This window comes from Microplitis demolitor, chromosome 3 (genome assembly GCF_026212275.2).
Source record: "Microplitis demolitor isolate Queensland-Clemson2020A chromosome 3, iyMicDemo2.1a, whole genome shotgun sequence".
Taxonomy (NCBI): Eukaryota; Metazoa; Arthropoda; class Insecta; order Hymenoptera; family Braconidae; genus Microplitis; species Microplitis demolitor.
The window spans coordinates 17,215,281-17,233,448 of NC_068547.1; the positions used below are offsets into that span (position 1 = coordinate 17,215,281).

An 18,168-nucleotide genomic window follows, 5' to 3' on the forward strand; every position below is an offset into this window, starting at 1 on the left:
TACTGTGTATATAATAAAATTGAATGTTATTTTAGTAAAAATATACAAAGGTCTATATGATTAAAGACGCAGCTCAAGACGTGATGATTAACAGGTACGAATATCGTAACGAAATAGTATGTCAGTAAGTGATCCTCTGATGATGGGTTTATCCATTCGCTATCCTACTTTAAATCTTGTATATGGTAGGCAAGATCGCGTGTTACTTACATTAGCTCGGTTATTCATTTACCTGCTCACTTGCTCACTTACTCAGTCACCTTACTCACTTAATATATATGTACATATACTATCTCGGTTATTTATTTAGAGAGAGGGTAGATGAAGCTAAGAGCAACAAGCGCCGAGAGATCAGCTGTGAGCGGCGTGGCGGCGCCGTCGACCGCGGTGACTGTGACCTGCTGTCAGTTGCCCGAGCCCTGTGCCACGGTTAGGACCGTCACATTATCAGTCTAACGAGTGAGACGAAAGGCATCACGAGGAGTCTAGGCAATTTAATATTTATTATCACAATTATTATTTAATCTTCATAAATAAATATATACAAAAATAATAATCCTCAGTCTAGTCGTGAACTAGAGATTTGAAAAAATTTTTATTTGGTTTTTTAAATTTTTATCATTAAATAATAATTTGATAAAATTTTAAATTTGTATAAGAAAAAATAAATAAATTATTTGAATGTTTTGTGGTGGTTATTTTATTTGGTGACGATATTAAGTGAAAAAAATATATATATATCTAAATAAACAAGAGGGCAGGTCATTGCTCATATCACAGCGTGCTTAAGGATGTCCTGGTAGCGCAAGAGAATCGCATCACTCCCTGGCGAGTCGCGAGAAAGAGATGGCGTGGAGATTATCCTACGAGCACAGCACTAGAACAAGCACGATACTTCTCGTCCTGCTGGTGAGTTTCTGTTATCCTTTATCTTTTATCTTATATATTACATATACATTTCATAAGGTTATTTCTCTGTGTTCACCTATGTGTGACGTTATATATATACTCACTCCACTTCTACTCAACTCCAATTATCATTATGATTATTATTACGCCACTTTAATCAATTGTTTCATCAATTATTTCTCCGACAGTTGTCATTTTTTATTATCACAACCATAAATGTTCAGTGATAAAAAATTTTTGTTTTATTTTAGTAACGTGATTTCGCGGTGATTTTTTTTTTTTTTTTTTAAATACACATTTATTATAAGATTGATTTAATTCCCAATTATTGGAATTCTTAACATTCCAACGGTATTGTTTTGTAAGAGTAGTTTAACTCATAAGCCGGTGGATATTTATAGGGCACGAGTAATGTTCCCGTTTCACTTATTGCTATCTCTTTATGCCATACAACTATTACATTACGCTTTCTCACAAAATTACCTAGCACACGTGTTGAGTCAATGCTAAACTTAACACATACTGTAATTTAAACTTCAAGTACACATTGTTTTATATATATATATATATATGTATATAAGTGTAGTGTATGAGTGGACCATGAATTGAAAATATAATCCTGTCGCTTGATAATTCCTTATGATCATTTCACTCGTGAGATTGTATAATTTGATCGCGATCACAGATCAGAAAATAATACATTTAAGACCCACATGATATAAAGAAAGAATAAAACGCACCTACGCGAACGCGTATGTCGCAGGAGTCAAGGATATTGCAGTACAATTATACGTATTGCAGGACAATATAACTTGCCGCAATTTTAATCATTTCTTTTATCTTTTTTAAATGATATTTCATTTTTTTTAATCTACTCATGGATATGATTCATTTTTTACTTCTAGTTCTTTGAAATTTAATCTCATGACCCGTACAAAAAATTGGACTAGTAAAAGATTTATTTGAGCCAAAGATATCGTATGTTCGGATATGGCCAAATAAATATTTAATTGAAAAAAAGATATAATACAGTGTAAAAAATTGGGAGTGAATTTAGACTGATTTCGGATTTTATTTGAATCCGAATTCATTTCGTCACTCGGAGTTCCGGAGTTTTTACCCCCCCCCTCCCCCTGAATGCGGAGTAAACAGGGAGTTTATTTGTCCAGCGGAGTAATTTCGGAGTGATCTGGATTTTATTTCAATCCACATTCATTCTGATTCGGAGTTTTAATATTAAAATAAACTCCTCTCGGGAGTGAATTTTACTTCGAACCGGATTTTCAATATTAAATTAAACTCCCTTTCGAAGTTAATTTTTTACTCCAAGAGGATTAAATAAATAAACAGTCATCTGCTCCGCATTCACTCCAGATTTATTTGAATCGACTGTCATATTTAGTTATACCAAATATATTTATTTGTCATTAAGAAATATTAAAAAAAAAACCACAAATAAATAAATTTATTTAGGACAGATATATATCCGGGAATATATACCAGTATAATAGCATACATGCGACAACACTAAAGATATAAACGATATACTATTTTTGCCGGAATATATATATTTTTTTTGTGCGTAGAATAAAATTTGTTTGCACAAATGTTCATTACTTTTTAATTATTTCAATCTATCATCGATAATTTTTTCTTATCATTTTAGTTAATTACTTGCGTATTTAAAAGTGTTAAAAAAAAAAGTTTTTATGGTATGTAACCTTGCTAAATGACCTTAGATATTATCAGAGAAAGTGATTGATTGACTCTAAACTGTTGACGTGCGTAAATAGTAATATATAGTAACGCTGGTAGAAAATAAAAATTAGTCTGTCAACATGTGTAACAATTTTGAGGTCATTTGTATTGGAAAGGTTAGTAATTATTATTAAAAATATATATAGACATATTTTATTTTTCGATAAATAAAATAACGGAAAATTTTTTTTATAAAAATTGAATGTAAATGTTCAAGAGTTGATTTAAAAAAAAAATGATAAACTGGTTTTTTATCGATTGTCAGTTGACAATGAAGATCAACTTTTACTTTGATTGCAACAATTATGTGATTATTTAACTTGTGCATTCCGTGAATCTATTATCCTTTTATGATTTATATTTATCTTATGCTTTTTTTTAAGCTTCACTTTTTTTTATATAATTTTATTTGAATAAATTGTTATATAAATTATTTCTTATTGATTGTGACCAGTTGATTGATTGAGATCGGGATTCTGATGCGATTATTGTGTATTACGTTCTGCATAAACCAGTAGAAATAATTAAATGTCGTGACAATGAAGTTGTTAACGATCGCGATCTGTATATTTAATTATTGATATAAGAATTAAAAAATAAATAAATATGTATGCGGACCTTGTAAATGAGATACCCGGTCTTAATTAAAGGTGCGTCGTGCGTTGATTCTCGAGTTATGATATGTATATATTTATATATTTATATATGTATTGAATTTATGAGGAGGCAACGATATTTGATATGAATTAATTTAGCGCAGTTGAAAAAAAAAATAATAAATTTTTATTTATTTTATTATTTTTGTTCGAAAATTCAGAAGTGAAAATGAATAGATATAATGCTTATGATTATAGTATAGGATGGGATAGCTTCCGCCATTCATATGAGTGTGTGCGTGTTGTGTGGCGATGCTCGAATGGAAGATTTAAAGCGGCGCCAGAAAGTTGCTGGACAACGATACTAAATGTGCTGGACTCAATTAAATAATATTGATGTGATCGCTGTGATACGATAATATTAATTCCAGGTTGTTGGTTTCCCGCAGCGTGAACACGAGTCGACTTATTTAAAAAAATAAGATTTATCGGATATTTTAGCTTCTGGAATATAAAAATTTTTTTATTTTCGCTACTTTATTGTCTTATCGCTTTCATTTTATCAAGCTAATAATTTGTAATAGTCACACTTTTAAATGATTATTTTTCTAATTTACTATTTCATTTATGAATCATGAATTGTTTAAAAAATCATGCACCTCAGGGTCGGAACGTTTTGCGTGTAGCGAAAATAAAAAAACAAAATGATAAGCAATAAATCTACTGGATCTAAATTTATGAAATGTTTCGCATAGGTGCTAGTATGTCAGCTGAAAATTTCAGCCACCCCCAATTACCCCCTAAGTCAACTGTAAGCAGTCAAATTACATAAATTTTGTTCATTTTTGTTGTGCGAATAATTATGCGATTTTCAGATTCATAAAAAATTTAAAAATTCATAAGTTTGAATAAACATATATGGGAAGGGGGGGCAAAACGGGACAGCCCCAAAACTTTATTTTTTAAGCGTTATTTAAACATTCCAAAATCACTTTTGTAAATATAATTGAACATTATTTTGAATTTTTTTTGTTAAACTTTTTCAAAAATCAACTGTCAGTCGGAAAATATAAATGACTTTTGTTTTATGATAAAAACTATTAAAAAAATTTATTCTTCCTTTACATCCAATAATTGTGTAAAATGTAATTTTTCTTTATATACGATACTTATAAAAAATTTAATTTAATCAAATGTACTTAATATCCAGATTTTTTGTTTTTCATTTTTTTAGAAGCTACCCCATTTTTCCCGCAAAAATGATTTTTCTTTTATTTTAATGGCAACTGAAATTATTTTTTATTTACTTTGGATATCATTAAAACAAAAAAATATTTTACGTATTTGGGTCCTATAAAACTTAGTATTTCCTTAAGTATCTCGTTTTACCTCTACCTCCCCTATTTTTACTAATCAAAAAAATATTTCACATAAGAAATATAAATTATAATATAATTTAAACTGTATGTTTTTTTGGCTTTCAAAAATTTTTTTTCAATTTTCAGACTATAAAATAAGTCTACAAAACGATTGACAATGAAAAAAAAATTTATACACCCTTTTGGTTTTGAGAGTTTCTTAAAGTCAAAAGGGCGTATAAAAATATGTCTATTTGGAATTAGTAAAGCGATATGTTGTTAATCATAAATATATATAAGTAACAGATATGTATCCTTATGTACGCACAGACGCGTATGTTCTTCACTTGCAGTAAACTCACTTAACTTTTATTTTATATACATTCATATATAGCAAAATATTCCACTGTTTATTGTTCACAAGCACAGTGGTCGTAATCAGACGGAGGTATCTAACTTAAAGTCGTTTTCTTCTTTTTACATCCCTGTTCAAACTTTGCCATGCGATTCTACACTTTACGGAAAATATCTTCTCATGGTTCATTCACCATTCGTTTATTTTATTTTATTCTATTCTATTCAATTTGTTTTAAATATATAATACATATGTATGTTTAGCCTTAACTCTTTTCCCTACAAATTACTTCCGTCTTCACTTAATGTCTTTTGCTGCAGACTTTTACGTTCAATTATCAGCGTTTAATTATTTCCCGTATGTACATTTATATCTTCAAATTAATTACCTCGACAATATTATCTTACCTGCTGTAGGGTAAGTTGTGTGTGGTATCAAGAATTTAATGTTTTTTATTTTATTCATCTGTAAAAACTTTTTTATTTTTATCATATTCAAAACAATTAATTATTATTACAAATAACTACTACACTGTAAAATATTTTCAGAGTGAACGCGGATTAAATCCAGAGTAAATTCGGAGTGACTACGGAGTAGATAACAGCTTTTTTATTTAATTCTATTGGAGTAAAACTCACTCCGAAGGGATGAAGTTTATTTTAATATTAAAACTCCGAATTTGAGTAAGTGCGGATTTAAATAAAATCCAAACCACTCCGCTGAAGAGAAAAATTTCATATTACACTGAAAAAATAATCGGTAACAGCTATCTCTTGGCAATCGGTAGCCACTACCGATTATTTTTTGGTAGCCGCTACCGATTATTTTTTGGTAGCCGCTACCGATTATTTCGGTACCAGTTATCTAATTTTCGGTAACAGCTACTGATTTTTTTTCGGTAGCAGGTACCGATTCCAATTAGTAATGGCTACCGAAACAATCCGTAGTGGCTACTGCAAAATAATCAGTAGTAGCTACCGATGGCCACTCGATAGCTGCTACCGATTATTTTTTTCAGTATACTTTGTATGTGGAGTGATTTTTTCTAAAACTCCGAAATTCCGGGTAACGAAATGAATCCGGATTTAAATAAAATCCGTGATCACTCCGAATTCACTCCCGATTTTTCACAGTGTAAGACGTAAGCTATTATGTAAGCTGAAACCTATTAAGCATCACCATAATAAAAAAAAGTAATTTAAGTTTTATTTACATTAAATTAGAGGATGTTAGCAATTTATGTAGGTCTTATTTTAAATGGGATACGATACTTCCGTTGGTTGTGACCGTATTAAGTAAAGATATTTATGTACATATACATATATATATTTTTATATGAGCTAAAAGTAGACATAACGGTGATGCGGAGATAAAATGAGAACGAATTTACAACCGAAACTCACGTAAGGATAAAAAAATGTATCATGATTAAAATTTTAATTTGATGGAAAAAAACGTCGGATTTAGTCGGAGCTCAGTTAACTATTAATTAAAATTTTTTTTTTTTTTTTAGTGTGTTGATATCAGAGTTTGAGTATCGGAGTTCAGAAGTAACTTTTAATGATATTGAATCAACATACAATACGAATATAGTGCAGATCTGTTGCGATCAAGCTGATCAGACAGTAGTGCACGTGTGCAATAGTATAAATTATCTGTGGTTGCAATCCGGAATTTAAGAATCAGTTAATTTTTAACCTGTAATTATTCAACTTTTCTTTACGGCTGATTGATCATCGATTGTGAATTATTTTATGATGTTATGAATATTCATGCTCGGTAGTGTTTAGTATTGATTCAACATTATCATCGGATGCGCAACGTTTTTTATGCAATTTGAGATAATTTTACATTTTTAGGATATTAAATGTATTTTATATGCTTGAATTATTAGGGATTTACTTTGATATAATAATTATTTTACGATAGATTTTAAATTATTCATCATGTTTTACTTCAATCATCATTTTATTTATGGAATAAATTAACATTTACAGTAGACTAGAATAAAACTCCCATTTATTGTGGGAATTTAAAAAATAAAAAAAAAAATTTTTTTGAAGAATTAATTTGATGAATAATTATTAGTAAATTTTCGGACAGTACTTTTATCATATTAGGATTTTACATGTCTTTTTTTTTTCGAACTCGAATTTTTATTTTGTAAGATTTTCTATTAGTTTTTTTTTTTTCTGAAAAATTTTTTCATAAAATTAAATTGAGAACGGGCAAAATGGACGCCTTGAAATTTTTTGTAAACAAGAAGGAGCAAAAGTAATTCATGGGGTAAATTGGTCCACTTAAAATTTTAAAAAATTGACTTTTAAATTCAAAATAAATCAATAAAAATTTTTTTATTTTTTTGTAAACTCAAAAATATTAAAATTTGATTTAATAAAAAATTTGAAAAAAGAAAAAAAAATTTATTTATATAACAAACGCATTATTTTTATTCACGTGTCAATTTAATAGTGGCCTACATTAAAATTTAAATATCTTGGCGGGTTTATTGAACGATATGATGAATATTAAGTATATTTTATATGCAGTCAATTTAAAAGATGACATTAATCCTACCTAACACGGATTTCCTGTTGTCTCAACAAGAGATTTCCTCTTTTATTAAATGATCATTTATCTTTTTGTTTCAATTTAAACCACAGATTAGTTACACTTTCTAATATTTTTTAAAACAAATAAAATATCTCAAATTTTTCTTATCCGAGGGTAAAAAAAAATTAAATTAATTAATTTGTTGAAAATTAATATGTAATCTGAAATAGTTTGAGTAACAATAAATTTAAAAAGATTGCATGTAATGATGTTTTGTAAAAAATCACTGATGATAGGCGTGACTGTCAATTAACATGTCAAAGTTGCAAATCGATGGAATATTATCAATTCACAAGATCGACGATACTTATTACACGAAAGCAAACGTCGAGATCGCGATATTTTCTGTAGCGTATTCCTTCGGCAGAGATCAAGACGCGGATTAACGTGCCCAGAGTCATGGGATTATAACTCGAAGGTCTCCTCTTTCTCTTGCAAGTTGAAACCCTCGTTTTTCTTTGTTTTATTTTTTATTTATCTCAATACTTTCTCATCTCGACAGCATTGTGGTTTGTGTGATATCCTCTGACGCTTTATTCACATCTCTCGGCCACACAACATTGACGTTATTTACTCCAGTTTTTAAAATTCCATATCAATGTATATACTTCAATGTCTTCACCAACGTTATAAAATAAATTTACCTAAAAAAATTTTCTATTATTTTCACTTGCACGGAAAAAAATAACTGTTGCTGCAACAGGAATACGGCCGCCCAATTTCAAAACACAGTAACTGACGAAAATACATTTTTTGAAATATGTATTGAATGATGTTCACAAGACTCCATTGGAACTAAAAATACTAAAAAATCGATTTTGGAAAGTTGCTGCAACAGGAAAGTTTTGTAGCAGCTACAGGACTCACCTTGTTACAGCTACAAGGCCAATCCTGTAGCTATAACAGGAATGTACTGCAGTATTTACAGGACTAGTCTTTTAGTAGCTATAGTATGATTAAAAGTAAAAGTTATTATTTTTTCTTCCATCTTTTTGACTTACACACACATTTAGATAATACTTCTGACACAACCAAGTTAGAAATGTGGTGACCAACAGTAGCAAACAATAATTGGTATCGAACCTACTCAATCTAGTAAAAAAATATTCTTTATGGGCGTTGATTTTCACTATACTTATTACAAATTCAAGACTATTCCTGTGGCTGCAACAGGAATAAGACTGTAGCTGCAGAAGGACTGATCTTATGAATACTACGGGGCTTTACTGTTACAGCTACAGGGCAAGTCCTATAGCTACAACCGGACTGGGTCCTGTAGCCTATAGCTGCTACAGGGGCATGTCCTGTTGCAGCAAGTTCTTTTTTTTCCGTTCATAAAAAAATTTAAATAATGAATTATTATTTAAATCCATCATAAATTTTTTTCAAATACAGACATTAAATTTTTTACTTAAAAATAAATGTTTTTCATCATTTTTATATTGAAAATAATTGTATATATTTAAATACCAATTTATTCTCAGTTAAATATTGAAAAAACGTCGGTTGGAAAAAAATTCCTTACTCTGAATAAATAAAAAGATTTTTTTTTTTACAATGAACGCATGCAAAAGTCAGTAATTGGTGGCTGTCTGGATGAAATCAAGTTCAAATTCTTCTCACTCAATTCGTCTCGCCAGGTATCGTGCATTATATGCAACATGTAATATGTAGTAGATGGTACAGTACTTCAGCAGGTTACCACCAACCAACCAACCAGACAGACAGATAATTTATATTTAAGTTCCTGTACTGTACAGCTGTGTCTGCGATGAGAAATCCAAACGGAATCCCGTTTTTGATGCTTCCGATTCCACCCGTTCTACATTCTTACCAATTTCCCCGGGAGGCTTACGCATAAAAAAAATTAATAAAAGCAAAAGCGAAGCCATAAAAAGGTGTACGCCGTTTCATTTCCTTCTGATCATCGGGTTTTCCAAGGTCTACGTGTTTTTCTTCAGCATCAACGATTGGACTACGTGATAACCTTCAGAGAGTTGAATTGTTGTAGTCATGTCCACGAGGATGGCTTTTGTTAAAAAAGGGGTGTAGACAAAAAGATAAGATATATGACGAAGGCTGTAACATTATAAAGCTATAAATTTATTAACAATCAAGTTTAAATTTATTTTTTTTGGCTATAAAAATTCACTTTTTAATGCCTCGAACATTGTCGTTGCGTTGAGGGCTTTGTTGTTATAAGCTAATACTCTCTTGCTCATAAATTTTCCGTACTTTAATGTCCACATTTTTTAATCATGCCAATATATATTTTTATAATTAATTAGTATTAAACTTTTATGCTTTTAAAAGCCTGAATTATTTTATCGTCTAAATAAAAATTGATTTTATTTATGAAAAAATATTAATAGTTATATGCATCAATGAGAAGTATTTTATCTATACACGGAGAAATTTTATTATACTATCTACACCGAGAGAAAATTATGGTAACTGTTCCTAGTACGTTTATGAAAAATCATCCCATACTGTTATGGTAATGATTACTTGGGATTATGGGATATAGACCCATACTTTCTGGGAAAAGTTTCCATAAGTATGGGAACAATTCCTATCATTATGGTAACAGTTCCCGTATCGCATGTGAAAAAATCATGGTAATGATTACCATACTCATAGGAATAGTTCCCATGAGCAAATAGTAACCAATCCTATAACCACATTGTAATGGTTCCTAAGTGTATATGGTAATGGTTACCATAATATTATGGTAATCATTCCCATAATGTATGGGAATTATTACCATAATATTATGGAAATGGTTACCATAATATTATGGTAACCATTACCATAATATTATAGTAACCATTACCATAATATTATGGGAATTATTACCATGATATTATAGTCACCATTACCATAATATTATGGTAACCATTACCATAATATTATAGTAACCATTACCATAATTCCATAGGAACTATTCCGATACCAAATGGGAATTATATCCATAATTATAGGAATGATTACCATAATATATATGGGTGCCGTTCCCATAATAAACATTTCAAAAAAACCGGTTACCATTCATTATGGGAACCATTCCCATAATATATTGTAACTGTTACCATAATTTTCTCTCCGTGTACGGTACTAAATTTTTAGTTTCAACTCTTTGAAATGGTAGGAAAATTTTTCAGTGGTAAAATAATTAATTTTACCATTGAAAATGATAACAGTAACAATTGATGGTGGTGACGATTACTATCGAAGATTCTAATTGTAACTATTAAAGATTGTAATTGTTACAATCGAAGATGGTAACTGTTACCATTCAAGGTTGGAAAAATTCTGATACAAAAAATAGGATAAGTTTATATAAATTTAAATCGTTTATTGATATCCATATTTAAGCTATATCCATTTTGTCCTTTAAATAAGTAAAATAAGTAACAATATAATCTTTCAAGTCCGAATATAATAAAAATTTCCAAATATTGGAGCTGTTATTAATAACTTTAAATGATTGAGTGTGATCATCAAAATAGCAATCATGCAAGTATTGAGTGACAAGAAAAACTTTATCATCATCAACAATCAGTATTTTTTTTAGAACATAAAATAATGGAGCATCATTTGATCTGTAACGCCGATATTAAAATTTTTTGTTAGTTTAGACAGTAATTATTATTTGGGCTGGTGGTAACTATTGCCATCAGGTTATTAAGAATTACAATGTTGATAATAATTATTATTAGTTAAGATAATAAAAGTTTTAATTTCTGATTATCATCAATAATTGTAGATCTTACCATACTGTTGGCAGATACTATAATTCAGATGGTTTATTTAATAATTTAAATAATATTCACTACTATCGAATTCAGTTAAAAAATTTTATTTTAACTAAATGATAACTTTTATTATAAAATTCTCTCCGTGTACTAATAAAACATTAACAATTAATTGTTGAAAATTTCTCGACCACCTTGTGAGACTTTACATCGTCATAGTCCTGTTACTGTCACTGTTACTTAATTTTTTGTCTACATTTATTGCCACTTAAACTACCCAGTGTGTATTTATTCCACCCCCGCAGACTCGCGGCAGCTTAACGTCCTACGTCAACTCATATACACATATATTGTATTTTGTGTTATAATATATATGCATTGCCATAGAACATAGAGACCACTTGTTGCATGTCACATGTCTATCGATTTATGAAGTGTATGTCCGGTTATGTATGACTTATTATAGTATAGTATATTTGAATAGACAGTCATATTATATGGCACGTGAAGAATGATCGGATAATCGTGCGATTAAATTTCTGTCATCCATTTGCTACTATACACAACAATCTTTATTCCTTTATTTCTCGTTGACTATTATTAATATTAAAATGTCATGTATTATATACTTTCAATGAGTACTTTTGTTGTACATTAATCATTAAGTTTATATGTTATAGACAAGATGGACGTTCTTTAAGTTTTATTTATGTATATTTTTTTTTTTATCATTAATATTAATATCATATTGCAGTGTGTGGTAATTTTATCGATAAAGATGAGTTTTAATACTTGTTGTGTAAGCTGTCCACATTTAATACCGGATATGGTTAATATTAATTGAAGGTAGTCTACTTGTCAATTTATCAATTAATTTAATTTACGTTTCTAAGGGTTAGATAAATCTGCATTATTCATATACTTTTTAATCGTTTGTAAATCCATTTTCCCGAGGATTTAATTAATAAATTATTCTCTATAAAATAGCTGATAAATATGATTAATTATAAACTTTTTACGCTTCTGAAAAAAAATATTTCTAAATAACTTGAACATTAAATTATTAAATTTTAAAAAAAAAATACATTCATTTAAATAAATGAAAATTTATTTGTAAAAAAATTTTTGAATATCTGGTAAAAATATAAAACTTTAGTAGCAGCTTATTTTTACCGGTTTTGGGTGGAATGCCATCATTGGAATGTGAATCCTAAAAAAATTGAAAAAAAATGGGAAACACTACCCTAATATAGTTTTACCACGGGCAATAACCCCAACGGATTAACGAATCTTTTTTTTCATATCACTAAATTGCCCATGATATTACACTTGTGTTATATCTTAAAAAATTAAGAATACTGCATGCATAAAAAAAGTCAAACCGGAAATATTTGATTTCACCACAAAATATAAAACAAGACTCGTGTCAATGATAATAGGATCAAAAAATTTTATTTAAAACGATCTTCCTTTTTTTATGCATAAAAAAAATTTTGATTTTGATTATTATTATCTCGCGGTCTTATCTTACCGCATGTATATAACTTGCGTCATATATTATTTGGGGCATTGACGCGGCGTTAGGTGTGAGACCTCGACAAGGACGAAGACGAGAAACTAAGAGAAGTGAAACCAAAGATTTGAGTCCAACGACTCGGGAATAAATACATATACATAATTTTATTTTTATTATTATTATTAAAACTTTTATATTCTCATCCCTTAAACAAGTAGAAGTAGATTCTTATATCAAGGTTATTTTTGAATTTTTTGCCACCTTTCTCTCGATCAATACAGCGCACAGTATTTTTTTTAAGTGATTATTTTATTTCTTGCATACTCTTCCTTGCGACAGTGTCATCTCTACCTGTGATACGATACGGCTACTTTTATTATTGCTTTTATAGCCTTTCTTTTTATGACCAAGACTAGATGACCCTGCTGTGAAAGAAGAACAGCATTGGAATTCAGTTACTTTTTTTTTATTATTCCATATGGATTATTTTCTCTTCTCAGTGGCTTTATTTTTATCGCTAACTTATCGTATATATTTATTTATTTTCGTTTGTATTTCACTCGATTGCAAGGCAATAATTCATGTCGCAACACTTGCTTTAAAGCAATTGCTTTACGCACCGAATTTTTTTATAAAATTAACCCTACAATTCAGAGTAAACTTGGGCCAAAAACAAAATAAATACAGAAACAATAAAAACTGATTCCTTTTGTTTTATTTTTTACTCTTTTTCATTTTGAAATTACTCAAAATTGGGTTTTTTTTATCACATAATTGAACACTGTCTTTAAACGGAAAAGTAATTAGTCATTCAAACCCAGTTTTACTCACACAATTAACGAGTAATATTTATTTATTAGATAATTCTCTCCGTAACACTAACAGAAAAATTCGTGTTACTTATTGTCGTTTGCATTCACATTTACATATCCGGCTAATTTAATATTTTTTTAAGTTTAGCGGCATTATACTATTAATAGAGTAAATGACACTTTTTAAATAAATTGATTATTCAGTTATGTTTTATTGTACAGTCAAATACAATTTTATTTATTCAAAAGTTTTGTTATTATTATTATTTGTTTTTTTAAATGCTCATACCCAAATAAAAAATTTAAAGTCAAAATGATGACAGAACTTTTTTTTCGGCCGAAAAAAGGCCTTTATGTTAATATGCATGAATTAAATTATAAATTTACATTTATAATTAAAATATATGTAATACATATATGTTCTAACTTATAAAAACTCATATGTCTGATAAATTATATCAAAACATAGCATGCTATATATATAATGAATTATATAATAAATATATGGCATCTATATAAAAATAGATATAAGGAAACATATATCGTTTTTGGCCACTTATATGGTCCCATATTTTTATATATTTTTCCATATATATTTATCATATATGGTATTTTCATGCGGGAGCCCAAGCAGTCAACATAATGCCGAAAACTATTTAAAATGCTCGAAAACTCTAAAATTTTCTGTTATATAATTTTATTTAAACAAAAAAATTTGATGGTCAAAAATAGGCCGGCTTGATTTATCGACAATTTTTTAGCCTATTTTTTAAGAGTAATAAAATTTCAATGCGATTTCGGTCAAACTTAGGCCTTTTTAAATAAAACTGTCGAATTCCGGCCGGATTTGGTCTTTTTGGCCAAATATTTTTATCCGGATATGCCTCTAGCTCTGCAGGGTGTTATTGCCGGTATTCCGACTATAGAATCTATTATTATTATAATTTGAAATTTTCTGAAATATTTTCGATAGTTTTATATATTTTGATATAATATTCTAAACAATTTTAATATCTACTCAATATTTCCAATATTTTTATACTTTTCTGAAAGTTGTTGCTTGTTAACAGATTTCGAATAATTCTGTGATTTCCAAATTCAGTTCAAATTACACTGCAGTAAAATCACTTATTTTTTTCGTTAATTAATAATATTGTATAATCATGAAAATTTTATTTATTATAAATTTTTTTCTCCAATAAATAAATATGATTATTAAATTATAAATTATCAATAAGCAATAAGAAAGTAATTTGTCTCTATAGTACGAAAATAATATGATTTTAATTACACACATAACATAAAAGACTAATGATTGGTTTGTTTGGTATTTGTAAAAGTTAATTTCACAACAAAGCTAACAATAGAGTGTATATAACCGCGTAAATAACACAATACCTTAAAAAAAAAAAATTAATAATAATAATAATGATAAGAATAAAAATAAAAAAAAAGTTTGTGTGCAATAAAAAGGATGCCGACCACAGAGTGAGAGAGATCTATTAATAAGTATTGGCGAATACTTTTGCTGAGAGCTAAAAAGGAAAAAGGAAGAGTGTTATTGAATTCTATGTACTGTATGTATAACAAATACATATATATCAAAGTGAAGGGTTAGTTGGATAGGTGGCATTGAACGACCTTCAGAAATCGGGTCTTGTCTCTCCCTTCTACGGATTCATTTACGTACAAACGTCGTCTTCGTGGTCGTCGCCGTTGTTCTCTCGTATTGCTACTGATGGTCCTTATCGGAATAGTAATTCAATCATCTTGCTTTATGGATCCTGTATATCCTGTTGTTCTCTTTGTACTCTTCATACATTAAACATTAAATGATTTAAAAATCTGGATGACATGTTTCGACCATTAAATTCAAATTAATCTTCCCACTTGATATTTTTTTTTAAAACTGATAAGTCAAGTTTCAGTTCATAAAACAAGTGTGTAAGTTGACAAGTTGTTAATTAATTTATTTAGTCACGGTTGTCATGTTTAGTTGTTTTTATTGCTTATTAATAGTTTTATTTTAATTTATATATAATTATATGATCGAGAGAGGCCGCCGAAGGCGGACACTGTTCGGTCGTAATTATACTTATTGCTTCGTTCAAAGAGATTACACTGTAGTGCTGCCTCGTGCTTAAATTGTCATCCCGGGTCAAAAATAAAACTTGATTCAGGCTCGCTTCACCTTATTTTCGTTTGATGTTATCGATTTGCCGACGATTTTTCGATAAGATCTCGACTTTTTTTACCTAAATTAAATTTTTTTCAACTTTTTTCATCTTAATTTCAACTTATTTGTATTTTTTGGTCGTAGTTTGATCTTATTCGTCTTTACTTTGAGCACGATAGTCATTCGCCTTACTTTCGCCTTAATATATAAAAATTATTTCACCTTAGTTTTTAATTTTTGGCCTTATAATTCAAGTCTAACCCAAGTGAATTTCGACTTAATTAAACTTTTTCATCTTGAATCGTGACTAAGTAAGCCAGTTAAGTCTAAACCAAGCCGAAAACTCAATGTATTTCATATCTCCGTAAAAAAAGTCAAGTATGTCTTGTGAAAAACGGCTTCAAATTTCGACTTGGTAAACCAAGTCTAAATCAAGTTTTTTTTTGACCCGAGCCGTTTTATACAAACGAACCCATTTCATTATTTATTCCCATTTATTAATAATTTATTATAATTAATTTAATTTGTAATTAATTAATTTATTTGGTCACGGTTGTCATGTTTAGATGTTTTTATTGCTAATTAATAGTTTGATATATAAGTATAAAATCAATTAGTCAATTAATTAATAAACAACGTTCTTAACGTGATTTGGCGACATCGTAGAATTTATGCTTTATTTAAATCTAGACAACTAAAGAGTTAATGGACTCGTGAATATTATTTCGGCGCCAGGAGCTCCCAGTTAATATATGTATAAATTTTAAATTCGGATAAAAATAAATACGGTATAAAATTTCTTATTTGTTTACGCATTTTTGTGTCAGTGAACAAGATAAAAAACTAGTTGTGGCTAGTTAAATACTTAGTTCGATTCTTTTTGATTTTTATTACTAACTTATCAGTTATTTGTTTTTCGCTGTTAATTTTTAAATAATTATTTGATTGTATTCAAATATTTGGCATTGCTAATAAATTTTAAATTTATCAATATTATGAACATGTGTTAATTAACTTATAATTTATATAATCACCTTTTCACACTTTTAGTTAAATATTTTAATTCATTGCCGCGATTAATTTTTTATTTATTTTTAATACTTCATTTAATTTACAATTAAATAATTTTGATTAGAAAAATAATCGACTTTTTTTAATCTGTTTTTTTTTTTATCATTAATATTATGATATATTAAAATAATTGTATGTTAATTAATTAAATTTAAATAAAGTCTTCCAGCGGAGTTCGTAAAAGATTTGCTGGTATATTTTTAAAATTATTTAACTAAATAATTCCAGCAAAATTACGAACACTGCAAAAAAAAAATTTCGTTTAGTAGCAAAAAAATTCTTCACGACAGTTCGTAACCGCATTGAAAGCGAATGTATTGGAAATTAGAAAAAAAAAATTTCAAACAAAGGATCATCCTTTTTCGAGGCCATTCAAAGGTTCTCATTTATAATTAAGTAAAAAAAAAAAAAAATGTTTCCAATTTTTTAATGCAGTATGAGAACCAATTAACGATGTACAAAGCTGTGTTTTATTTGTTACCCTAGTACACAAAAAAATTTTCTCTAAAGTCGGTTTTTTTTTTTTTTATTTCGAGGCATTCCTCCAATGATTTTCGACTAAATTTACACAACTAAAATTATTTGTATATAAAAAGTAATAATAAATATTTGTATGTTATAAAAGTTTAGTCATAATTTTTTTTTTTAATCGTGTATAATAATTAAGTAAAAATAGAATAGATGAATCTAAAACAGCTAGTGAAAGATTATAAAATTACAATAAAATATCCTTCGTAAAATGTATGAAATATGAGCATTTATAAAGCGACTGAATTCAAAGTATCTAAGAACAAAAAATTAAAAAAAAATTTTTATCACTTAAAAGTCACACCGTTGGTCAATAAAACGATATGAAACATCGCGAAAGAATTTTGCCGAAAGTCATTTCTAATTTTACTTTAGTCCGTGATAATACGATTATTTTAATTCCTTAGTTCATTTATATTCGAAAGAAAAAAAATCATGACGATAATTTAATTGGTAAAAAAAATGTTGGTAATCTCAAATAAAAAGGACTTGGTAAGTGCACATTAAATAAAAGAAATTACCGGTCGTGACAATTAGCCTATCAGTGAAATCGTTAATACACTGAAATTTCTGTCTCACAACAATAATTCAGAATAAAGTGGGAATTAATGTTAAACATATTCACCATTACGTTTGTTCGTGGTAATATATGCCTATCAAACAAGTTATCGTACAAGAATTATCAATCACTTCACTTTTTTTTATGTATTTTATTTACTCA

At 28.5% G+C, this 18,168-nt stretch overlaps 1 protein-coding gene across 1 annotated transcript in view; it reads left to right on the top strand.

The window, feature by feature from the left end:
* Positions 1 to 425: 425 nt before the first annotated feature.
* The window catches only part of LOC103572224 (uncharacterized), a 42,401-nt gene continuing 24,658 nt past the window's right edge, over positions 426 to 18,168 (top strand). Inside the window, exon 1 of the mRNA XM_008550719.2 lies at positions 426 to 909. Within this exon, the coding sequence (XP_008548941.1) occupies positions 847 to 909 (63 nt within the window). The 5' untranslated portion in view covers positions 426 to 846. The remainder of the gene's footprint in view (positions 910 to 18,168) is intronic.